Source organism: Trachinotus anak, unplaced genomic scaffold (assembly GCF_046630095.1).
Source record: "Trachinotus anak isolate AG129_WGS33_773 ecotype Australia unplaced genomic scaffold, CSIRO_AGI_Tana_v1 ptg000016l, whole genome shotgun sequence".
NCBI classification, from domain to species: domain Eukaryota; kingdom Metazoa; phylum Chordata; class Actinopteri; order Carangiformes; family Carangidae; genus Trachinotus; species Trachinotus anak.
In genome coordinates, this window is record NW_027273867.1 from 18549661 (window position 1) to 18575615 (window position 25955).

The following is a 25955-nucleotide window of genomic DNA, read 5'->3' on the forward strand; positions in this document are numbered from 1 at the left end:
AAAAAAAAATGTAAATATGTCACCTATTTTTATTTTTTTTTACAACGCTATCTAAAATGTATGATTGATTGTTATACTCCAAATGGATATTGTTTTATGTTATTTTTATTTTGCAAAAAGGCTAAACGTCATCAGTAGCTGCAACGTCATATTTTCGCGTCGGTGTTTTTATTGAAGTAAGCGCGCCGCAGCGTTTGATTTTGGTGAGTGAATTAATTAAATTTAAGCTAATAATAGTTATATAAAGGTTTTTCAAGAGACCGTCTATGCTTTATTATTCTAACAGGATGATCATTTACTTTTTATTCCGTCTGAATTAGCTACATTTGTATACTCACGGAAGCGGGTGGTTCGCTTTCTAGCTAGCGACCTAATTAGCTTATCTGGGCTAGCAGCAGTGGACGAGCTGAAAGTAAATAAAGGAAATTATTCATGTTTATTCATGTTAAACTAAACTGTATTTTTTTCCAGCTGTTAATGCAGTTGTCTGTATTGTAGCGGTTACTATGGTGGTGTTTCCAAGTTCACTGACGGAGGAAGAGGAGGCCCTGCAAAAGAAATATGCTAAACTAAAGAAAAAGGTAGGATACTCGAATATATGAATATATAAGACTTGGCATTTAAGTAATGACATGAATGTGAACATGCAAACATTCGTTTTAATGGTATGTGGTATGTGAATTTATTCCCACTGGTATGGAGTCAGAAACTCAGACGTCAAGTCAAATCAAGTCAATTAATTTATTTCTTCATTTATTTAGTTATTTTTAGAGGACATTTTAAAACAGCAAACAGCAGTTCAGAAATGGAACCTGCTGCCAGTCCACGCAGATATAAGAATCTTAAATCAATTCTGTACTGCACTGGCGGGATGGGGCTGACTGGCTGATTCCTCATAGAGAGGAAATCAAAGCAGGTACTATATTGGCTCTTTAATTCTTTAATTGACAGTGATGAATTTTGTATGTGCTCTAAGATGAGAGATGCCCAATGAAATAAGGCTTGAAGACTCTTTGTGTATTTAATTTTTTTTTTTTTTTTTTTTTGGTGTTATTTTTAAAATTTCTGTCATTTAACTGTCTTTTAAGAAAAAGGCGCTGCTTGCCTTGAAGAAGCAGAGTTCAACCAACCAGACAAACCAGAGTGGCTTGAAACGGAGTAAGTACTTTTTAACCCAATTTAAAATAATTTGTGTTCTTTAGCATTTGTTTGTATTCCATTAATTAAAATACATGTCAGTATTTACTCACCACCAGCATTCTCATTTTTATTTTTTCCCAGCATTTCAGTGTTGGCAGTTTATATTGCATTAGATTTAGTCAGGTCTAAACCGGCGCCTAGGACAATAATTAATTAACTTACTGAATCACTTTAATTCATCTAATGTTTACAGTGACACCTGTTGAGACAGTTCTTTTGTTCAAATGTGTCCTGTTCACAAAAATTTAAAAAGCAAATGAAAACAGAGTGACAAGAGGAAACACAATAATGAAGGTGAATTGATAAACATTCAAACCATAAATAATGAAAACTGGAGAAAATATACAAATGACTTGTCTGCATATTTGTATACTTGCGCTCGTTGAAGGTGACCCCATTAAGTACAAATTAATCAAAAATGGCGTGTATTTAATTAAATGCTAATAAAACTAATCTGCTTAAAAACTGGATGCACATAGCAGACAGAACATCTTGCTCGCTTATTTAATTTACACATTGCTTTCATCACAGCATTGTCGGACCAGCCTGTTGTTGACACTGCAACAGCGACAGAGCAAGCAAAGATGCTCATCAAGTCGGGTGCCATCAGTGCCATCAAATCCGAGAACAAGAACTCGGGTTTTAAACGCTCTCGAATGCTGGAGATTAAACTCAAGGTAGGATGTCATTAAATATACTGTTTGGCCCATAACTTTCAAGATTAATTCTGGTGTTTGGAGGCAAGGGAATAATGTGGGCACATGGCTATTAATTAATGTTATTGTGGAAGACATTTTTTGAGAAACACTTGGGATCAAAGCAATTACAATGCGATAGTGAAACTGTGAGAAAAGGGTACCACAGCACTAAGTTCACTGTTAGTTTGGTTAGTTGTTTAACTTCTTTGTCATTACTTGTTTTGGTTGATAATTTGTTTAATTTTTGCTCTTTATCTGGCATAGGACCCTGAGAAAGGTCCAATTCCTGCTTTCTTACCGTTCCAAAGGAGTGTCTCTACAGATGAAGAACAACCTGAGGTATAGTGGAGACTTAACATGATATAACATTGCAACAAAGTATAATATTTATAGGTTTCTTTTTAATTTCTTCAAATTTCTTTAAATTTAGCACTAATACAGAATTTAGGTGTTGCTGTGGCAGATAATTGCAATTGCTAAAAAGATATATATGCCACATAATGCAAATTTTCAGATCAAGACATCAGTTGAACAGTGAAGTTCAAAAATGACAATACAGGTTGAGCAAAGTCTGTAGTGCTCTATGTTGTACTGCAGAAAACCAAAGGTACAGCTTATTCTGATGTTTTCATATATGTGCTTCCTCTAGTCTGGGAAGAGAGCCCACAGGAAATCTCTGTATGAGAGGTAATGTCTAAAAACCATGATTAATGAGCAAAACGACCAGTTTAATACACTGACACTGAATATTTGTAATGTGTAACATTATTTCCCCGTGTGCCTCTGCAGCTTTGTCAGTTCAAGCGACCGATACCGGGATGAGGATGATGGGGGCAGCATGTCATCCAGCCGTGACACTGACAGAGACCGAGAACGAGAACGAGATCGAGATCGAGATCGAGATCGAGAACGAGAACGAGACCGCGACAGAGAACTGGACAGGGAGCGAGACAGAGATAGAGAACGAGACCGGGACAGGGATAGAGACAGAGGGCGGGACAGAGAAAGAGAACGGGACAGAGAAAGAGACAGAGACCGGAGCAGAGAAAGAGATCGAGAACGAGAAAGGGACCGGGAAAGAGACAGAGATGGACCATTTAGACGTGAGTAACCATTTTATCTTGTCATATAAGGAGATTATACAATTATACAAGGGGGAGTCTATCATAGGGAAGGCAGAGATGCAGATATCTCTATGAATAGTAGAATCAGATGACAAGAATACATCGCAGAACCAAGTCATACTGTGGGTGTAGTGTGGTGGTGGTTGCTGGGACACGTAAATGATTTTTCTCTGTCTCCCATGTGTTAATCCTCAGGGTCAGACTCGTACCCAGAGCGGAGAGGAGTGCGAAAGGGGAATACAGTGTATGTTTACGGCTCTGGGCTTGTCGAGGACAGCCTGCGCTCTGCCTTCTCTCAACATGGAAACATCATCGACCTCTCCATGGACAACCCACGCAAGTATGGACCCATTAAAGAAAGCTGTGTGCTCATATTCTTCATTTGTCTGCTATTCTGATTGGCTATTTAACAATCCACAGTGTGATTATTTAACATACTATTCTCTCCTGTCTCTGTTTCGTTCTGTAATGCACTTCTGATTTCTGTTTACCTGTTTTCTGTTTTATTTCTGTTTCCCTTTCTAGTTGTGCATTTATCACATTTGAGAAGATGGAGTCTGCAGACCAGGCTGTAGCGGAGGTTGGTACTACTCAATATAAGAAAAAACTGACAATAACACATGTAGTCTTCTTCCTCTATAAATAATATTGCATCATCCAAAACAATGCAACAAACAAAAAACGATTCAGTAAATAAATTCAAAGCGGATTATACATAATTCGGAGCAGACAGTTAGCCTACCATTAAAACAATAAAACAATAAGTAGAAAAAAAATGAATAAGAGTGAGTGTTACAGCATTGAGTAATTCAGTGTAAACTCATTTCATGTATATTGTAAAACTCATATGAACATTTACAGAAGTGGCACAGTACAGTTGTGCAGATATTCAATTTTATGTCTGTCAGGGAAGCCTAAATATCACAGTTTAACATTTTTAGGCTAGGTATGATAATAGAGAAGATGTAAATAAAATTATTATTATTATAATAATATATATATATATTTTTTCAAAATTGTAAATCTGCAATTTAATGACATTTATTTATATCAGTACTTGTTAATGGTGATTTTTCTCCAAAAAGTTAACACCCACAGATTCTCTCTTGTAGCTGTAAAGGCAGTCATCATTAATGTAAATATAAGTTTAAAATGAGAAAAAGAACGCCCTGTTATTATACTATAATTAATTTAAAATGGTTTGTCATTATTAATTAACTTTCATACTCATGTACATTTTTACTATTATTTTAAAATGCTTAATAAATCAATTAATAATGAAATGAAGCCATTCTTTTAGTTTACTAGAAGACACATTGTAGTTTTGTGAGATGCGGCTCCTGTAGACTGCATTAAGTAGACTTGTTTTTTTTTTTTTGTTTGTTTGTTTTTTTTATCTCACAGTTGAATGGGAGCACAGTGGGAGACGTTCACATCAAAGTCAGCATCGCCAGGAAGCAGCCCATGCTGGATGCTGCCACTGGCAAATCAGTGTGGGCTTCACTGGGTAAACACATCACTGTTATTATTTGTTTAGACACTGATCAGACTGTGTGTGTGTCTGCACAGCGTGGGTTAACCTTCACTTGTGTCTCTCTTCTCCCACAGCTGTGCAGAACAGCACAAAAGGCTCCTACAGGGACAAGAGGAACCAAGTCGTGTACAGTGAAGATTTCCTCTGATGTAGAAAAAAAAAAAGTTTTTGGCATAAGATTTTGGCATAGAGCTTTTTGTGTTTTTGTTTTAATGAACTGTTACCTGGCTGATTAAGGCATCTGTGTTGCAGGATAAATACAAATCCTATGTTGTCTTTTATTTCACATACATGAGATGTATGTGATGCTGTGTGTGGCAGCTTTGTTCATGCAACTAGAGATACTGTTTTGTGGAGCTTAATAAATAGTATCCATACATTGTTGTGTTGACTGAGATTCAAAGTGGGAATAACGTCCAGTATCATGTAGATATGTAGTAATACATTGTAGTTAAAACCTTGGCGAGGCAGTTGTGAGTCCAGACCAGTTTTCACACCAAGTCAGATATTCACTGACTTTACTTTAACTACTACAGTAGGCAAAGGCAGTACGGGCACAGTACAGTATTGTAATCAGAATAAACTTGGTGGAAGAGCTGCAGATAAACTTTAACTACAGCTCATGTGAGTAAAAAAACACCAAAATTATTCAATGCTTTTGTTTAACAAAAGGATGACCACAGAGTAAGTTCCAACATTTTAAAGGTAAGTTAAACACAAGTGTCAGTTACAGTCTGATAAATACACAGCTGGTGGCAATCTGCAGTCAGTGACATCACGTACAAGTCAAAAACAACTGAGTTCAGCACAAACGGTATTGAACACTAGAAAAAATTCACACTATTCTTAATATTTTTACCTCTTAGAGTTACGTCCCAAAAATGTTCAAATTTCTAAATAACCCAGTTTTAAAAAAGTCAAGGAAAAGACAAATGGTGTATTCATTTCACCTTTTAAAGTTACAGAGCTTAGGAGCCACCACTGAACAATTAAAGAGACCCAGGAGTCATCTTCACCTTCTCAATTGTTAATGATGTCAGATTATAGATTGGTATGAGTTGGTGTGTGTCTGCTCTATATTACTGAGTTATTTACTTTGTAGATTAGTTTTTTAAAAACCTATAGTGAGCATATAAAATACACTGCATCATTATACTGCAAATGAAACCTCCAAACAGTATATAGAATGGCACAGACCAACTCCACCTCTCCACATGAAATTACCAGCAATAGTTATCCAATAGTGTATAATAATAATTTTACACTTTTAATTACATTTTTTAAAATAAAGCTTATGTACTAAAGTAAACTTTTCAGTGTATGACTTTTACTTGCAGTTGAGTATTTTTACTATTACTACAGTACCGGTTCTGAAAACTTCTTCCAACTCTGAACTTCAAGCACTGTCTAAAAAACTACATGTAATAAACAGTGAGGTCTTGCTCTGAATAAGTTCCTCTGGTACCCAAAGAGCCTTAAACAACAGAGGCTGTAAGAGGCAGTTTTTTGAGGTGTGTGTGTATTTACAAAAAAATTGATGATCCTGAGACCAATTCTCATTTACACTGTAGGCCAGTTGATCTCACAAAAGTCAGTCAGGTAAATGCATGATTAACAAAGCACATCCACCAGTGTGAATCCTTAAATGTTTGACTTTCAGAATGCATTTCCTGGACAGTGTTTTGCGACAAGTCATGTTAGATCTTCAAATGTTTTACACATTTGGATGAAAATCTTGCCTTGTGATTTATTAAAGGTCCTCCATACCCTCACAGGTGTTTTCAGTTACCCTGGTGGATCGGACCAAACTATGTATGATGCAGTTTAATCAGTGCAAATTACAATTATGATAGTGTAAACTGCCCTGTGCTCTGCAACACAAGTGAAAACACCTGTGTGGGGGCTTTAATTTGCGTCCTTATCTGGAAATTACATGTGAGCAATGTTGACATTAAACAGAGGAGAGGCTTTTGAATTATTTTATTTACACTCACATGTACTACAGATATTCAAGTTTAAGATTACAGTCCGAGTCAAACTAATCAAACTATTCTAACAGACACTGAACTCAATGGGCCTTTTTCAAAGCAGACATTCTGACATGTTCCTGTAGGCAGAGCCACAGGTGACAACAACACAACAAATGATGGCTGAGTTCAATTTCACTGCTTCAGCTCTGTTCAGGCTCACTTGTCATGAGCCATGATTGAGACACTTGACTTGAACAGAGCCGCTGTTAGTGTTATTAGTAACGCCTGTACTTTTTCCATTATGACAAGTCAGACTGTCTGCTGTGGAAAAAGAGGTCTGGCTCGGAACATGAAATTATGACTGTTAAATCTCAGTCATTTTTACGTACATCCATATGGATATTTTTATGCAATTTTGAAAATCGATCAACATGTGACAGGGCTTTTATTTCCGCAGTCTGTGATTTTAAAAGGCCTCATAATCAGTTTTCAACACTTGCTTGACATCCACACGCAACCCCACAGACTGATCTCCTCACTCGACAGCACTTGGAAGTTGTTGAGCCTGAGGAGCTTGATTTTAGACACTTTAGACACAATGCTTTGGCCTATGACACTTGTTCAGTAACCAGACATTCTTGTTCTTCCTCCCTTATTCTTCCAGCAGCTCCTCTCGCCCTCTCAATCTCCTCCTGCTCATGCAGGGAGTTCTGCCCTGTGGTTTTCCCATGTTGCTCCTTCAGGTGGCGTCGTAAGGCGGGCTTGTGGGCAAAACGTGCGTGGCAGTAGGCGCAGCGGTGTGGCCGCTCGCCACTGTGGAGGTTCATGTGGTCTATCAGTGTGGATTTTTGAGTGAAAGTCTTATAGCACAGGGGGCACTGGTGGGTTTTGCCGGCGCCCCGGTGAACGGCCATGTGTCGGGTGAGGTTGGCGGAGTGATGGAAGTGTTTGCCACAGCAGGGGCAGGCGTACAGCAGGTGAGTGGAACGGGAGTGGACAGCTAGAGAGTGGGCTGAGGGGAAAGTCATGCCGCAGTGCTCGCAGATCACAGGCCCCGTTACGTTTGAAGTGGACCCCACAACCGCGACGGACTCATCCCCTCCCTCATTTGTTCCAACGGCTGTCATCCCTGAGCTCCCCTCACCAGCACCACAACTAGACTCCTCCAGGGAGTACTGGTTCAAACTGTTGGCTGCCAACGGTGAACCTTTTTCTCCCTGAGTGTCGCCCATGCTGAAGTCCAACTGTGGGAGTTCCACTGAAACGTAATTTCCTGTCTTTAATCCTTCTTGGCTGTAATCCAACCCGATACCCCCACCCAATCCAGCGGTCGCTAGGTACCACAAATCCTGGTGGTGAGCCATGCCTGTGGGTCTTTTTTCCTGTGATGACACCCACCTTCTCCTTTTGAAACCCCTCCCCCTGCCTCTCCCTCTGCCCCGGCCGATTTTATGGTCAGACAGTCTGCTTCTGAAAGCGCGGAGCCCCTCCACTGAAAGTCCCCCAGTGCCGAGATCTTCCTCTGTTCGATTCAAGTCATATTCACTGCCTTCTCCTCCGATCACAACACCCTCTGTCTCTGCGTAACAGGCATCAGGAGGTCCATCAGAGGGAGCTCCTTTCTCCTCCTCCCTGTCTCTGTTCATCTGCTCCTCTTCGGAGACATACACTCTGAACACATCGTAGTCCTCCTGTCTGGTTTCTTCCTCCTCATCTGATGCATTAACCTGCAACAGAGTTTAAGACTGAGTCGAGTATCCAGGGCTGCAACTAAAATATCTAAAAATGCCCATCAAAATACCCAGAGTCCCAGGTGGCATCTTTAAATTGTTCTATCCAACCAGTAGTCTAAAACCAAAGACATTAAATTTACAATGCCGTAAAAAAAAAAAAAAGCAGCAAAATTCTCACTCTTGAGAAGCAAATGTTTGGCCTTTTTTTGCTTGATTAATGACTTTAAACAACAAATGGATTTTAAAAAATGATTGATTTCTTTTTTCAGGACTGGTGGTGTGATTTGATGAGCTTGCGGGTACTGTTTATACTGGTGCTCTAAAGTGATCTGTGCTTTCAGAGACACAATAGCAGTGGACACCTGAGACAACTTTTTATTATTTGTGAAACTTCTGGTCTGTGTCAATCCAGTGCTACCTGCTTCACCTTTTCATCCTATTACCTGTCCTCTATGAGACCGACCATTTATTACACTGCAACTTAATATCTGCTGGAACCATTTATGAGCGGGTATAAAAGTGCTGAAAAGAAAGTCGGAGGAGGAGAGGGCCATCTCTTCCCTGTGTGTGACATTATTCTTGCAGCAGCTCCTCCCACTCTCAGTAAACAGTCATGAATTTGTTCAACTTTGTTAAAAATGAGGACAGACAGGCTGACTCATGCTGATGTGGCAATTAACACAAGAGATCAGTCAAAAGCTGCTTACAGGAATACTACACCAAAAACCCTTTGAGTACTAAATATTCCCTGAATGGTGAGAGAAAGTACAAACCAAATTATATCTATTAAATTAATCAGTATGTATCATAAACATTGCAAATGATCTGATGCGTAGGTTTAAAAAGTACCCTGATCTCTGGTTTATCTTTCTCACACACACACACACACACACACACACCTTAATACATGGCTCATCCAGCACAGGACTGTCATCATGGTGTTGACTGCTGCCCTGAGCAGACATATCCCCGTTGTTCTCCTCCAGTGATTGTACTACAGGACTGTGTGGGTCCACGGGGGAGGGTCGGCTGGTGGGAGGAGATGCAACAGAATGAATGCTGCCACTGACGATCACCAGTTGAGACTGACCCTCCTCTGCAGTCATCTACAGAAAGAAAAGGGAAGGAAAGACAAAGACTCTGTGTCACTGAAAGCTCTGACAGTGCTAAAAATGTACACAAAATGTAGAAAAAAAGAGGTAGGAGATGGCCAGTTATGTAAAGCTGGTATAAAACTGGAACAAACACACAGGTTTGACATATGTTTTTACACTTAAGATTTTGATGAATTACATGCTACAGGGAAAATTAAAGTTACACCAAACTTGAATTTAATTTTTAACTTTTCAGATTCAGCCTTTAAATTATAAATAAATGAAGCCTGGAAAACTTACAAAAATCCAGAGAAACAGGCTGGTGTAAATATTATTTCCCAGCAGTGTTCAACATACCTTTTTAAATTATTCTTTTGGGTTACTGACCTTTGGTGGACTGGGGTTCTTTAGCTGGACATACTTCTTCAGAGCTCCTCGGCAGCGCTCTACGATATGCTCCATCTGCAGGTAGCTGGCGGCGGTCAGGTAGTTGACGATCTCCTCTGGGTTAAACTGCAGCACACCAGTGTAACAAGACTGGAGCAGGTCACACACCACTGTGGAGCTATACAGCATTGACACCTGGATAACAATGCAGAAGAGAAACACAAAGAGGGACTGTTTTTACTCAGCATTAGAGTGTTGAAGAGAGACACAATGAGAGCTTTGACAGTGTGACAGAGTGTGTGTTAAAATCTGCCTACCTGAAGCTTCGCAGACGGGTTGAGGAGGAACTGGTCCCTCAGGAAGGGCGAGCAGGCAGCAAGAACAACCTTATGCCCCCTGAATGTCTGGTTGTTGGCCACGATGGTGATGTCACAGAAATGTTGGCGGGACCTCAGAGAATTCATGTGCTTCAGGGTCGTGTCCCCGTGACCCGGTAACCGGAAACACAGCATTTCCATCTTGCCTGAGTTAAAATCAGAATTTGAAATTCCAAGAATCAAGTACTGATTGCAAAGAACTCAACAGAGTGGTCTTTAGACAGTCAAAATGTGGACAAAATGGCTGATGCAAATAAAGAGAGGTCAAACAAACAGTGGCTGACTGATTTCAAACACACAGTCATCTGAGACCTTAGACAGTTCATGCTACTGTCTAGTCCCACATGAACTCAAGATTCCACCGTAGCAGAGCTTGTAATGCAGTCAGACAGGGTTTCATACAGCATATGGCCATAGAGCGTGATTACAAGCTCACTTTTCTTCCTATATGAAATCAATCTGTTAGGAGGGTCAGTTTTCATACATATATTTTGAGCTCATATATCAGCACTGAGCAGTGGCTCTAGCTGCAAAAATCACAAACAGTTGACTCGTTTATAAACTAAGGAGAAACAATTTGCTAATCAATTATTTCATCTTCGCAGTTAAGGTTTGCTACTTTACTTTGTAATATATGATAGTAAACTGAACATCTCTGGGTTTTGTTGGTCACATTTGAAGATCGAAGAATAGAAGCTTTGGGCTCTTTGGAATTGTGATATATCTCATTATTTTCTGATAGTTTCTGATAGTTAATTTCCTATGATGCCTTTAGGATCACTTGCTCCAGTATCAGTAAAGGATTTCTAAAGGTGTGAACATTGGTGGTTTACCATTACAACTATATAATATAAACTTCCTGCCACAAGTAAGTGATATAGTCGGTGAGAAAAAATAAGTACAAGAACAATTTATTGTTCTTTTAAATCAGGTTTAAAGTATGTTCAAGAGATTGTATCACTAGTTTAGCAGATTTAAGACCAACAAGACATATTTATAGTGTATTACTTACTAACTACATGCTTAATGTAATCTAGTATATCAGATGTGATCTATTTTCTCGTCAATGTGTCGACATTTTATCAATAAATCGCCATTTTTTAATTATGGGGCGTTGAAAAGTTAGCTAACGTTCCTGTGTGAGAGAGCCTACGAAGAAAGACTAACAATACCTGTGTTTCAAGACAAGTACAGTCTACAATAAAAACTGGGTTATTTAGTCGACTGGTGTGATTACCGTAAGAGGTTGAAATCGATCAAAACACAGTTGTTTTCCTCTTTTTCTTCTGGCCTAGCTAAACCACTTGTCTAACCGTTTGCTAATGTTAGCTACTAGTTAGCTTGTTGGTAACCATTGACATAAACAAACAAAAGCTCCCGTTAAACTTTGTCGTCACTGACCTTCCCAGTTCCGCTTGTTGACTGTCTTGTGAGCTTTCTTTAAAAAAACAAAATCAGGGTTTTGTTTCAACATGACAAACGTTAACTGAGGTGGTGTCAGTTGGCCGGCAGCATTTTCTCATCCCTGCTGCCACTAGCTTCCACCTCGATGTCTGTTTACTTTTTGGCCTCTTTTTGGAGGAAGCGCATCCGGTCACAATAGGTACAAACCACCGGACCGACGCCGCCGCTAAACTGACTTTGAATCGGTTTTCGTGGGAAGCTTCTCCTCGCAGTCAGTCGTGAAACCAGAGTACGCACGCTGACTCCCGATCAGCGGGTCTCGAAATCAACGACACTTGGAAGGGGGCGGGGCTTGGCCCGTGACGTAGTACGTTATTTACGTCGACGTCCGTTGGGAAACATGTCGGCATCTGAAACAACGACAAAGGTAAGAAACCCACTGCAACACAAAATGACTTGTTAATGAAATTTAACTTTGTTTAAACGCATTTAAACGCATTAGCCTCCATAGCAGAAGCATGTCAGTAAAGCTGCACTGTGCCACATCCCAAAATATCTGGATTTGTCCGTTGTAAGAGCTCTTTGTTGCAAGCTGTGCTGCACTGCTAGCAACATTAGCCTGTAACAGTTTTGATAACTGCCTTAATGTTGTATGTGTTTTTATTTATTTTTAATCATTTTTTTAAAGTCTTTACATCAACTGCATATACACCGTCTTGTGTTGCTTTAAACACGCTTTTCAGATTTTTCTGTATGAGCATTTTTCAGAGCTTATATTTAGACAATACCCAGAGGCGAAAAAAAGGAGGATTTTAAAGCACCCAGTGTGTGAAATTTAACCTCATATTTAATAATTATTTCACAGACTATTCTTGTCTGAAAGGGCCTGCTTTGATTCGTGTGAAAGACATGAATAGTTTGATTGGATGATGGCGGTGAAGTGTCAACAGAGAAGATCAGTCATTGGTTGAATGGTTTATTTTGCAGAGGAGAAGGTGGAAATTAAACACAAGACTTCATCAGTTGTCAACACATCAACAGCCAATAGTGTTAGTTTGGTTTATTATTAATTGGTGTGTGTGTGTTTGGTGACTGGATATAATATCATTAAGATGGAGCCAATTACCATACTATTACTACTGTATTATTGTACAGTATTTACTTACAAATGACATGGAGTACTGTACTGAACCGTATGGGGCAGAAGTGTAAAGTAAAATTAAATGGAAACACCAAAGTAAAAGAGAAGTGTTTCAAAACTGCACTTAAGTACTTGAGTAGATTTGTAAAAAAAAAAAAAAGTTAACTTCTTTATTAGTTAGTTATTCATTGTAATCCTGTTAATCGTTCTCAAATGATGTTACTATTTGACAAGCCTTTGATAAAGAAATTATATCAGAAGTGCACTAAGTACTGTGTCCAAGTATACTCATGTATTTCCTTTAATTCGTCATCATTGGTCACCTTTCTGAAATTTGATTGCTACTGTGCGTACATCATTACAGAACTCCTACATAACAATAGCTAAATTGTTTCACATTCTTGTAGCTACTTGAACTGCCGTGAATAAACACATCCAATAGTCTGCAATCCTGAATATCAGTTGCTTTCTAAAATGATAGAAACACATTTTCTGACATATTTTCCTGTTGTTTCTCTACCAGGAGCCCCCTGAGGGAAATGACTCAGAAACACCCGCAGAGTCTTTAGCTGGGCCAAGTCAAGCCAAGGAAGGTACATATACATCTCATCTCTGCAGATGATGCATAAGGGATTTATACTAATGTTTGAAATCTTTGCATTTCAGGTAAATAAATCAACAGAATTATATTGCAGTTTTTATTTGCTAGTCTTCAAAAGTCATTTGCTTTGAATGTTTCTCAGATAATGCAGCCTCCACCACAGCTGCTGTTGCCAAGAAGACAGAGCCCATGGGTGGTATGCCGTCGATGTTGTCATCTCAGCAGCCTGGTAAGGATGCGTCCAGATCTGGAGAAGAGGGCAAGAAATCGTCGCCTGCCTCATCCCCAAACAAACCTGCTCCTGGTGAGACTTGGACACAGTCAGCTTTTATCAATGTTGTTTTATTTAGGTCTTTATTTTTCTTGATCCCTCTCAAAGCAGAGGCTTTGCTTGTGCCAAAATGAACGAGGTCTCATTTTTTCAAAACAGTCCTCAGTAACTGGTTTTACCTTCCTTTTACAGGCCACGCAGCCAAGTCCCTTTCATCAGCATCCTCATCTTCGTTGTCCTCTTCTCCCTCAACGTCCTCAACGTTGTCCCCTGGCCGAGCAAAGATGAGCGTTTCTGGGCCCGGCAGCAGTAAATCCACCCTGCTGCCTGCTCCCTCCTCCTCCTCCTCCTCCTTCTCCTCCTCCTCCTCCTCCTCTGCCACAGCTTCCTCATCTCCCTCTGTCTCCCCTGCCCCACCCAAGATCCACCGAGCCCGCAAAACCATGAACAGGCCTCCACCGGGACAGGTGAGCCTACAAGTATTTCCATTTGAATTGAATGGAAACAAAAGACGTGATCGTTATGAAATGTTAAAATGTGAAGAAATCTTCCAGCCACTGACAAAACACACACAGTATAGGAGTGGTTCATGTTTTTCTTGGGACTTTTTCGTGATCATTTGTGTCACTTATTGTTGCTCCACAGATGAGTCACGTTGAAGCACCTGTTACTCCTTCAGGATCCTCTACCTGTCTTTCCTCTGACAGTGAAACTGGTTAGTTTCTGTTGAATATTCACGCTAAGTAATATTTACCTGTTTAAAATCATCACATTCCTCTGAATAAAAAAGAGTCAGGCTGCTGTGTTTACATCAAAACTCACTCTGTCGTGGTTCATGTTGCTTCGTCATGTTTCCTGCAGGTGTAAAAAGGAGAAAACTGGACCATTTATCTGACAACACAGCTGAGAAGTCTGAGAACATTCCTGACAACACTCAAACTGTGGTAAGATGATGTTTCTGCAGGTATATAATTTGCACTTTTCTAAGATAAGCTTACAGTGGTTAATGTTGTCTATGGCTTATGTCCTCTCTGATTCCTTTTAAAACTCAGGAGGAAACATTCTTCCATAAAAAGGTGGAGCCTGTTGCCAAGACTACACCAGTGAAGAGTAACGGCACTGTGGGGAAGTCAGATGAGGAAACCGCCAAGAAAATACAGATTTCCAGTCCGTCCACGCGAGATTCAGAAAAGGTGTGAGACTTCGATTTACGCATTGTCCCTTAAAACAGATTACCTATTGGCAACAAATGAGCAAGTTGTTTAGCGTTTTTTTTTCCATTGTTCAATTTGCGTTGTTTCTCTAGTCTGAAGATGGTGGGGGAGAAGCAAGGAAGCATACTAAAGACATAGAGGGGTCGCTGAACATGTCAGATCATGTAAGTGATTGCTACCTTGTTAATTACTTTCATATCTCTTACTTTGTTTTTAACACTTTACAAAGTGTTTACACCTGTAGACGTCACTCTGCAGCTAACCTGTTAGCCGTTAGCCTGGCAAAACAGGCCCACAATTGTTGTATCATCCCATACTTGCTTGAAAACAGGATGGTGACTGAAAAATATGTTTCCCTGCACTTCATCACCACCAGCTGTAGGATAGTGAGAAAACGGTGGCAAGAATGTTTTAATTCAGAAGTTTCTCTTTTCTACCCTTCACACATGTCACATTTAAATTCAAAACAAATTTTCTCCCTTGCAGAGCTCAGAGTCTGAAACACAGAGAACCACCCAGAGCAGAAATGAAAGCGAGGATTCTTCATGGCCACAGTCAGACCAGGACAAAGAGAGAAACACTGCTGACGTGGTGGAGACAGTAGGAGGTGAGTGACAGTACTTATGGGGTTTCCTAAAACCACACTTGTCTCCCATAACAACACTGAATCACGTTAGATGTAGTGAGAACTTTCTGATCGCCATAAATATCACTTTAATGTCAAATAATCTAAAGTAAGTACAGTATAAAATACATTGTGCAAGTGTTCACCCTCGTTACAATGGATCCACCAAAATCAGCACTGATGCAGCCAGTTGTTTTTTACAAGTCACATAATAAGCTGAATGTGTGATAAGTGATTTCAGTTTAAATCCTTCTGTTTGGGAACTAAAACATCACGAGGATGAGGAAACACCCCAAACAAATCCACAATAGAATTATTGAAAAAACCAATCAGGGCAAGGATACAGGAACATTTCCAGGGCAGTGAATATCTCTCGGAATACAGAAAGAGAAATCATCAGAAACATGGAAAGAATATGGCAAACAACTACATGTCTGTGAAATTTTTTCTGTTAATCATTGACAAAAAGCCTCAATACCTTTTTGATTCAGTGTATCAAACATTAGTATCTCATTAAAGTGCATCATTTTCCAGTTTGTTTTTCCTCATGGCTAACGCTCATAGTCATTTGGTCTGTTCTCAGCAGGAAGGTCTGCAGAGTACACAGAGGTTCCCTTGGGTGCCCTGGACATCGCTGCTGCTGACAGTTTGACACTCTCTCCTCATCATGGTAGGTTTACGTTAGATATGTCACTGCAGTCTAAGCTGTTTGAAAATCTTAAGGTTAACTGTTCTTCTCTTATATTTTTCTCCGTAATCATGGTAGCATGAAACAAAGTCTTCAGAGAAATAAAAGTTTGGGAAAAAGGGTTTTAAATTAAAGTAATAACTTGAACTGGCATGATTAGTTGACTGATATAACTATATAAATGATTTAGCATGTCAGTTAATTTTCAAGGAGAAAAATGTCAAAAACTCTGATTGCAGCGTCTTAAATGTAAAGATTTGCTGCTTTTCTTTCTGATGTATAACAGTGACCTGGATATCTTTAGATTTTTGTTTGATTGTGGGTTAAAAGTAAAAATTTTAAACATACCACATTGAGCTCTGGAAACACTCTGGACATTTTTATAGATAAAACAATTAACTGATGAATAAGATAATAACAATTTGCACAGTTAATATCTTAAGTAATAAAATGTTTGGTACACTCACACATAAATTAGGGCTGCAAATAATTCTATAGACTATTTTCCAAATTAAATGACAAGGGAAAATTGTGACAGTTATTCACTGTACAATCAAAGACCAGATAAAACAAGCTGGAACCAGAGAATGTTTGATATTTTGCATTTCAAAAATTACTGAAACAATTAATCAATTATTAAAACAAGATAGAAATGAATTTTCTGGTTCTAATGAATCAGCTAATAATTTCAGTTTGGATATGAATAATACAGATATTTAAATAAAATAAAGAGGCTTTTGTTAATCTCCCTCAGTCTTAAATCGACAGCTGCCTTAGGATCACAAACTGATTTTATGAAAAAAACTATTTTCCTTCTCAACTGTGCAGACGGCAGCGATGCAGGAGACACGGAGCGGCTGGAGGAGCTTCCTCTGTGCAGCTGCAGGATGGAGGCTCCTCGTGTCGACAGCACCAGCCACCGAGTCAGCAGACAGTGTATGGCCACGGAGAGCATCAACGGAGAGGTCGGTCTCTGTCTTTGCGTTTTGTGTTGATTTGGAAAGCGGAGTGTGATGTATTGTCTGCAGGTCTGTGATGGTCCAAAAAGCTCACAGATATCGTTCCTTCAGCTGTGCGATCTAATCTTTTCTCTCCTGCTCTGTTGGTCAGCTGAGGGCTTGTACCAGTCGGACTATTAAAGGGGAGACCATGCGGCCGTCCAGTCGGGTTCCCCTCATGGTGCTCTGTGACGTCCATCGTTCACACATGGTGAAACACCACTGCTGTCCTGGGTGTGGATACTTCTGCATAGCGGTAAGGGTTTTAACCACCTGCTGTGGTACTTAAATGTGACTCATAATGAATGTTAATGCTTTGATCCCTTCTTCCTCTTTTATACCCAACTTCTTTCTCCACTTTCTCCTACTCAATATCCTACTTTCGTCTCCTCTTTCTCCCCCTCGATACCCCCCCTTCCTCTCCTCAATACCCTGCTTCCTTCTTCTGTTTCTTCTCCTCAATATTCAAAATCTTCTCCTCTTTCAGGGCACGTTTCTTGAGTGCTGCCCGGACCAGCGCATCGCTCACCGTTTCCACCGGGGTTGTGTGACTGTGCTGGGTGGCGGGCGCAGCAGGGCAAACGGCGGCGGTATGCTCTTCTGTCCCCACTGCGGCGAAGATGCCTCCGAGGCCCAGGAGGTCACCATCCCCTCCTTCAGCTCGGCCACAGCCTCCGCAACCACAGTCGTCACCATGTCGGCCTCCTCCACCACCACCCCGTCTCTGCCGCCGTCTGTCCCCACTGCACCCTCCCTCACAGCCTCCACAGGGGGGATGAAGGACGGGAAGATGCCCGAAAGACCTGTCAGGTAAGGCTGAATGACATGAGAGAATTATTGGCTGATTTGACACTGTTTATCTGTATAAAATTTAAATTCCTTACCTTTACCCTCGTTTGCCTCTTCTAGTGCTCGTATGCGTAGCCATGGTTTGGTAACACTGGCAGTAGAGCAGCAGCAACCTCCGCAGACTGTAGCCTCAGCAGCGACTGTGACCACCATCCCCCCTGCAGAGGAGGGAGTGGACAGCGTGGGGCCCTCTCTCTGTATGCCAAATGGAAAACCCATCAGCCCTGGTGCACTTCCACCTGGGCCCAGCAGGGCGGCGCTGCAGAAGGCCATTCTAACACAGGACACAGAGAGGTTGGAGTTTAGATTAAGATTTTACTATTTTCAGACACAGAAGGTTGTGGGATTAAACAGTGCTAAGAAACAATAATTAATAGATGTGAGAGTATTTTCTAAATCATGTTGTTTTGGATCTTTATTTTATAATTAGTTTAGAATTGAGCTTTCAATGCAAAATCTTTTTTGTTTCCTTAAATTATATACACAGTGTAAGAACAGTATGTAGTCAGTATGCATGTTTTTGTTGCAGTAGAAGTACATTTTACGCTTTTGAAATGTTTTTGTGCTGACGATCTCTTTTGCAGCTGCTGATAATTGACAAAAAAAAAATCTATACTTGTTTCTGAAAAATCCTGAAAAATTCCAGCTTCTCTTCTAACCAGCTATTAGAACAGTTTTTGCAAACACGTAGCCACTGCAGCCACAGCAAAAGTTCATGTGGCAATAAGATGGTTCAAGCAAGTCAAAATATTTCCGTTTTGTTAGCCTCAGCTCTTCCAAGTGAAATGACATGTTCCAGTCAAAGGGAGAAGCTCAGACCACAATGGAAAGTTTGTTGTTTTTGATTTGCCAGGAGGAAGAAACTGAGGTTCCATCCTCGCCAGCTCTACCCCGCTGCCAAGCAAGGAGAGGTGCAGAGAGTTCTGCTCATGCTCAGTGAGTGGAAAATATGCCTTTGTTGTGGACTGTACTTTTCATGTGGTTTGACAAAAATGAGCGTTGTCTATATTAAAGTAAATAATCCCCATGATGGAACTAATTTTATTGTCATTGTCTGGGTTTGATCACATATCAAGCTGTGAATGCTTGTGAGAAATGTTTCTACAATTCTGTTAATTCTGGCTGTTAACCTCAGGGCTATTTTAGATTGTTTTAAAATTGTACAGAATTGTCTATGAAGACTGTTTTTGTATGTTTGTGTCAGTGGAGGGCATAGATCCAACATACCAGCCTGACTCTCAGAACAGGCGCTCTGCTCTACACGCTGCTGCTCAAAGAGGTCTGCTGGAAGTCTGCTACATGCTGGTACAGGTGAGAAATTTAGTACATTGTCAGCTCCTACTTTCATATGATTAGTTGACATAAGTCAGGTTGTCATTATTTTTCTTACCAGGCTACAACTGACAGTATTTACCATTAATTTATCGAAAATCGAAAGAATCACTTTCTCAGAATCCAAGGTGAGGCTTTAATTTTCTGGTTTTGTCCGACCAACAGAACATAAAACATAAAGATCTTTACTGTCATATCTCAAGAGAAAACCAGCAAATCTTCCCTTTTGAGAACCTGTGAAAGAGTTAATCGTTCATCAAAATTATATTATATATAAATTATGTTGATCACCTTATGGAGTAATCATTTCAGCTCCATGTTTTTAACATAAACAAGCATGAGTAAAAATTGAGCAGCAAGAGATAAAAGTTGAAACCCTTGCGTTGAGGGTCATTGCAGGAATACTTTACTACTTTAAAGAAATCATGCTCTATCATGGGTGGGGTGGGGGGGGCTTTTCACAATCTCACCAAGCCTTGTGCCTTTTAATTAACCATTATTTTTAATTTTATTCTTATAGGCTGGTGCTCAAGTGGATGCCCAGGACAAAGACCTGAGGACTCCCCTGTTGGAGGCGATCATCAATAATCACTTTGAGGTGGCTCGCTACCTGGTCCAGAATGGCGCCTGTGTCTATCATGTTGTGAGTGTTTGTTAGTGCCTGGAATAAAAGCAGATAAAATAAATGTGAGCGTTCAGAGGTTTGGTTGATATGGATTTCAGTCTTTGTTTATGTGATTACTTATCAGGAGGAGGATGGATATACTGGCCTCCACCACGCAGCCAAGCTGGGCAGCCTTGAAATCGTCACCATGCTGCTGGAGACGGGGCAGGTTGATGTGAATGCACAGGTAAAGGACAAACTAAAATGTCAGTGTTTGAGGGTCATCAAATAGCTTTGTGTCTTACAGTCACGTCAGTTTATTTCCATTAATGCCTTTGAGGTATGTGCTGCTTTTTTGCTTCGCCCTGACAAGCGTATCATTATTTGGTTTTTTTTTCTAAGGTTAAAAAAATAAAGTTTGTGAAACTTCATAAAAAAAATCTATCCACTGAGAGCCAGGATAATAATTCTGCAAACTTGTGGTTTTAGGACAGTGGTGGATGGACGCCAATCATTTGGGCTGCAGAGCACAAACATGTTGATGTGATCAAAGCGCTGCTTAACAGAGGAGCTGATGTCACCATCAATGATAAGGTAAGTTTCTACTAGTTCGCACTGGGCTTAGTAGAAAGTGTCTTTTTAGTCTTTTTACTAAATTTCCAGCAGCTCCCCTCAGTATGCCTGATAATTGATGTGAACCACAGCTGGATTTTAGAACTTGACACTGATGGAAGTTGGTTGATTTAGATATTTTGACAGTTAAAATATCTATCTGTGTGTGTGTGTGTGTGTTCTTTTCTTTCTTTCTTGTAAATCCCTTATCCCTTTATCTTTTTTGGCTATTCAGAGGTCTGGATTCAATTTGTGTCACTGACCTTCCCACTCCAGTTCAAGTGATGATCTTGAAATATTTGATTTGAAAAATGGTGTAAAAATATCAAGAACAAGGTCCCAGGATCCATAGTTGCTGATTACCTTTCTATTAATCAACTTATGATTTGATTAAGTAATTGTTTCAGCTTTGATTTGCTCAGCCAAATTTGCTGCTGTTGGAAACGTTAAATGCACCTCTTCCTGTGTATCAAGGGACCCTCTCTGACACTGTCTGTTTAGATGATAAGAAAATGTTAAAGCTTCATAAACTCTGGTGTAACAACTGGCAACAGAGACAGAAAATGAATGTAATTGTATGAAAATATTTCAGGTTATTACTTTAAACAGTCCCTCGTTTCCCACCAGGAGCTGAATGTGTGTCTCCACTGGGCGGCGTACGCAGGGAACGTGGACATAGCTGAGCTGGTGTTGAACTCCGGCTGTTCCCTTGCCTCAGTTAACATGCACGGAGACACGCCGCTCCACATCGCCGCCAGAGAAGGATACTTGGAATGTGTTACGTGAGTCAACGTCAATCACAAGCTGCACACCCACTTAATGCATCCTTTGCTTTATCTTGAAGCTTTAGCACCCATCTGCCACCTAAACGTTAGTGTAATACTTTTTCCACCAGCACAGGTTGCAAAGTCTGACACTGTGTAGACTGAAATGTTGCTTTCTTCTGCAGGTTGTTCCTGTCCAGAGGGGCAGATATTGACATCATGAACAGGGAAGGAGACACACCTCTTACCCTGGCACGGGTTGATACACCAGTGTGGGTCGCACTCCAGATCAACAGGAAGCTCCGGAGGGGAATAACCAATCGCATGCTTCGGACTGAAAGAATCATCTGCAGGTAGGTTGTGTTGTTTTAAAGGAGAAGTTTTATGAGACAGATTTTTTTATTCTGATGTTTAACTCCCTGATCATCTTGATATAACTCCTTGCTTTCTGTTGTAGTGATATCGCTCAGGGCTATGAGAACGTACCAATTCCCTGTGTGAATGCAGTGGATGACGAGGGCTGTCCCTCAGACTACAAATACGTTTCAGAAAACTGTGAAACTTCAGCGATGAACATAGACCGCAACATCACACACTTGCAGGTAAAATGTGAATTGAGATCTCGTTCTGATTTCATTATTCTCTTTCTATCACGCAAACACACACAGCATCTCATCTGTCTTTTCTTTTAGCACTGTAGCTGCACTGATGACTGCTCATCTAGTAACTGCCTTTGTGGACAGCTCAGCATCCGTTGCTGGTATGACAAGGTAAATAGAAATTTGTTTTAAAAGCCACATCGTCAAAGTGATTTACTCAGAAAACCTGTAGGATTAAATTTTTTACCTCATTTCAATGCTGACCTGGATTCTTAAATTTTTGCCTCTGAGTTGGATTGTGGATAATGTTGGTGCCACGTTTTGATGAGGAAAAGTTGTGGGGGAAAAAAAAGACAATATTTCTGGTTCTTTTATTTAAACCTGTCCTTGATGAGTCTGACAATGTTTTATGAGTGCAATTTTTCTATGGGATCAATAAGGATCTGCATAGTTTGCAATTATTAATTGATAAGGAAGATTTGGTTTGAAATTCAGTGAAATTTTCTTTGACGAATTCACTGTTTGGAGAATAATTCAGTGTTAAGCTGAAGAAATGAAAGTAATCACAGCTTGTTTTTGCCTTTCTTCTGTTGCCAGGATCAGCGGCTGCTCCAAGAGTTCAACAAAATTGAACCTCCACTTATATTTGAATGCAACATGGCGTGTTCCTGTTATCGAACATGCAAGAACAGGGTGGTACAGGCGGGCATCAAGTAAGAATTTTAAGTGCACCCAATGCAGCACAATGGTTGTCAGCCGCGTATCATAAAAGGTTCAAATATGGTGGTTCTGTTTTTGACAGAATATTACAGGAGCTAGTTTAGCTGATGAACAAGTCATGTGAAGTTATGGGCTTCAATCGAAAATCCTGCTTATTCTTGATGGCAAACACCACCAGATTATTAACTATTTTCCTACATCTTGTTAAAGGCATCAACAGCAAAACTCTAATTATTATCAAAGATGATGAGCAGCACTGCAGAGAGACTGAGACATGTGTTGCAAACTGTATACAATCTGCCAAAAACCAATTTTCAGCTCTGTGTTTACTCATTTATTATTTTATTAGTATCTGCACTGCTTGAAATTGCTGAGTCTTCTTGACTACAACAGTCTGAACTCTGATAATTTCCTCTTCCAACAGAGTTCGTCTTCAACTCTACAGGACAGAGAAGATGGGCTGGGGGGTTCGAGCTCTGCAGGATATTCCCCAGGGAAGCTTCATCTGCGAGTAAGAGAAACCCGTCCACTGCGCACACAACACGTTGCTCTTACATGAAAAGTCAGAGGTTTAAAGTTAAAATTCGTCCCTCTTTCCACCCAGATATGTTGGAGAGCTGATCTCGGACGCAGAGGCAGATGTTAGAGAAGATGACTCTTACCTGTTTGACCTGGACAACAAGGTGAAGCTTTTTAAAATGTGCTTGGATTTTCAGTTTCTGCTTTATAGAAACAGCAAAAAATAGATGGATTGACAGGAAACATGGGAGATAGATCATCTGGCATATTTCCTGTATAATATAGTAAATAACTAACCAGACCTGATCTCATGCAGTCAGCAAACAGATTGTATCTACAACTGCTGAGCTAGACAACAGTTTTTAGTTTACAGCTGACTTTTAGTTCTCTTTCTGTGGAAAGTGCAGCACTGATATTTCTAAATGGACTTTTTTATCATTTAGAAATCAGTGACACAAACAAACAAGCCCATCTAAAATATTACCAGTCTTATATTCTGTGCCATGGGGTCAAATTGTGTTGAAAACCTGCAAAATCTGACACTATGATATGAAAAACTGTTGTATTCATTGGTTGTCTGTCACTATGTTCTTATCTAGGTCTAATTCAGATGCGATTCAGATTCAGATTAAACTTTTCTTAACATTTCTTTTAATAAAATGTCAGATGAGGAGCATTTGCACCTCTGTATTTTTTTTTTCATTTGGGTTAAAAACAATAAAATGATACAATGATGAAAAAGTTTGACCTGATGATGGTGCTAGAGGAAAAGTTAAGGGTTCGTAAAGGTTATCTGAGTTCATCCTGAGGGAGACATGAATGTCTGCATTATTTCATGACAAACCATCAAATATCTGTTGAGATATTTCAGTGGATCACCAGACGACATTTAAAAATCACACAGTATCAGTGAAACATGAAATGGCAGAAAATGCCAAACATGAAGATCATAAAATAAGTGAATTATTTTACATATGAAAAGGTAGATAATAAAACTGGCAATGTAAACAAAACACAGCTTGTGCTTTCTACTGATAATGCTAAATACTATATATGTGTTAAAATAAATCTGTTTTAAAGATGGTACACGTGGCATCTTTATTTTGAAATACTTGACATCGGAATCTCCTTATTTTGCACAAATTGTGCTATAGGTTTTACTTTTCTTAAATGCTTTCTGTGCAGGATGGGGAGGTGTATTGTATCGATGCCCGGTACTACGGCAACATCAGCCGCTTCATCAACCACCTGTGTGACCCCAACCTCATCCCAGTACGTGTGTTCATGCTGCACCAGGACCTGAGATTCCCCCGCATCGCCTTCTTCAGCTCCAGAGACATCCTCAGTGGACAAGAGCTTGGGTGAGAAGTCCAGATCACCATATTATGTCTTTATTTTCTGCCTTTACTTCCTCCCAGCTGTCTATCTCTGATTTCTTTCTTAATTCCATATCCATTCTTTTTCTTGTTGTTTGTTATTATTTTCTTTGAGGATGTAAGATTTTATTTGTTACAAACATATTTACCCAAAGTCCCACCTGAGTTGACTGGTCTTGTCTGTTTCATTAGGTTTGACTATGGAGACCGGTTTTGGGACATTAAGAGCAAGTATTTCACCTGTCAGTGTGGATCAGAGAAGTGCAAACACTCGGCCGAGGCCATCGCGTTGGAGCAGAGCAGGCTGGCTCGGCTGGAGGCCTGCCCAGAATCAGGAGCTGACTGCGGGATGGCCGTGCTAGGAAACTCTTAAAACACTTCCCCATGGGGCCTTTGGATTAACCTCTTCCATTTTAAGTATGCACATTGGCAGTGGAAGTACACCTTTTTTCATGTGTAAAATTCTGTTTAATGTATGTATGGTGCTGTTTTTTCTACTTGTGATTGAAGTGTTTTTTTTTTTTTGAGGACATGGGCCTTAACATTTTTAAATGTTGTGTCTGTTATGTTTGAATACAGTACTTTTACTGTATCTCACTCTGAACTTTTGCCTTGACTCAAGTTAGTGCATTAGGAAACTGCCATCATATAACAGTCGTATATATACACATATTTTCTGTTGTGCCAATGAACACAATGCATTTTACACAGACAGTACAGTAATGGGTTAGCCTCTAGCCCATACTGGACTCAATATGGACCTGAGGGATAGTGTCGTTTCTGGATGATTGTGTTAGCTTCATTGTCTTTATTTTTATACATATTGTCTTCTTTGTCACATTTAGTATAATAAATTAGCTCATGAGTTGATCTTTGGGCTTTTGTATTTAGTGTAATTTTTTAATATGTGTTCACTGGTTTACAACATGCTGTTATTGATAGTTCTTCTTCCATTTAAAAACAGCAGCCAAACACTTTTAACGGCATATGAAGTTTTACTTATATGTGCACCATTTTGAGACAGATGTAGATCCAAGGCAGCTATCATCAAGAGTGTTACCTGCTGGTGTTATTGTATCATATTGTATTATCACTAGGGGGCATGTACAGGCCACAATGCAAAGCTAGAGGAGAGATGGGGGCAGGATGCTGCACTGGGCACAGGCAGAGATGAAATGAAAGGAAGAGTTGTCACTCTGACAATGTTTCTGTACATAGAAATGTTTCCTAAACATTCCACCATTGATCATTTTCTCCAAATCAACAAATAAAACAGAAGTTTTTTGCACAAATAAGGTTGCAAATTTAGGAGGTTGTCTTGAGATAAACAGGGTTGAGGACTGTGAACTCTTTACTTACATTGAGAGCTTGTTTGTAGTGGACCAGTATGAACAGAAGGAATGAATGCAGCAATCAAACCCAGTTTCAGTATTTTTATGGGCAAATTTATGGAAGAATTGTGAACCTATCATTAACACCCAGAGGGGCGCCACTCTCCAACATGAGTGGTTTTACCTTTGA

The 25955-nt window shown here is 39.9% G+C and overlaps 3 protein-coding genes across 7 annotated transcripts; 2 read left to right on the forward strand and 1 right to left on the reverse strand.

The window, feature by feature from the left end:
- The first annotated feature begins 62 nt into the window (after positions 1-62).
- On the forward strand, positions 63-4935 carry nelfe (negative elongation factor complex member E). 2 transcript variants are annotated; one of them, XM_071500393.1, is made up of 11 exons: positions 63-203; positions 499-581; positions 1089-1158; positions 1732-1877; positions 2163-2237; positions 2548-2585; positions 2688-3001; positions 3218-3362; positions 3548-3602; positions 4427-4529; positions 4631-4935. In XM_071500393.1, exons 2-11 carry the CDS (start codon positions 507-509, stop codon positions 4702-4704), a joined length of 1095 nt encoding a protein of 364 aa, XP_071356494.1. In that variant the 5' UTR covers positions 63-203; positions 499-506; the 3' UTR covers positions 4705-4935. The 2 variants fall into 2 exon arrangements, with proteins under 2 accessions (XP_071356494.1, XP_071356495.1); XM_071500394.1 differs by having other exon boundaries at positions 121-203; positions 472-581.
- Positions 4936-5241: 306 nt separating this feature from the next.
- On the reverse strand, positions 5242-11666 carry LOC139634119 (zinc finger and BTB domain-containing protein 12-like). Its single transcript, XM_071500389.1, has 5 exons — positions 11519-11666; positions 10058-10263; positions 9741-9935; positions 9159-9365; positions 5242-8253 (listed from the first exon to the last, which is right to left on the reverse strand). The coding sequence occupies exons 1-5, from the start codon at positions 11589-11591 to the stop codon at positions 7135-7137; spliced, it is 1800 nt and encodes a 599-aa protein (XP_071356490.1). The 5' UTR covers positions 11592-11666; the 3' UTR covers positions 5242-7134.
- Positions 11667-11794: 128 nt separating this feature from the next.
- ehmt2 (euchromatic histone-lysine N-methyltransferase 2) lies at positions 11795-25309 on the forward strand. Of its 4 annotated transcripts, none has more exons than XM_071500382.1 (28): positions 11795-11948; positions 13186-13255; positions 13406-13567; positions 13727-14001; positions 14180-14249; positions 14396-14478; positions 14587-14727; positions 14841-14912; positions 15235-15355; positions 15957-16043; positions 16890-17026; positions 17172-17315; positions 17547-17869; positions 17969-18202; positions 18762-18844; positions 19113-19219; positions 19761-19883; positions 19990-20091; positions 20334-20438; positions 21066-21238; positions 21406-21573; positions 21678-21822; positions 21913-21990; positions 22417-22532; positions 22964-23050; positions 23144-23222; positions 24244-24419; positions 24627-25309. In XM_071500382.1, the coding sequence occupies exons 1-28, from the start codon at positions 11922-11924 to the stop codon at positions 24805-24807; spliced, it is 3669 nt and encodes a 1222-aa protein (XP_071356483.1). In that variant the 5' UTR covers positions 11795-11921; the 3' UTR covers positions 24808-25309. The 4 variants fall into 4 exon arrangements, with proteins under 4 accessions (XP_071356483.1, XP_071356485.1, XP_071356484.1 ...); XM_071500384.1 differs by having other exon boundaries at positions 21084-21238; XM_071500383.1 differs by having other exon boundaries at positions 15960-16043.
- The last annotated feature ends 646 nt before the right edge of the window (positions 25310-25955 follow it).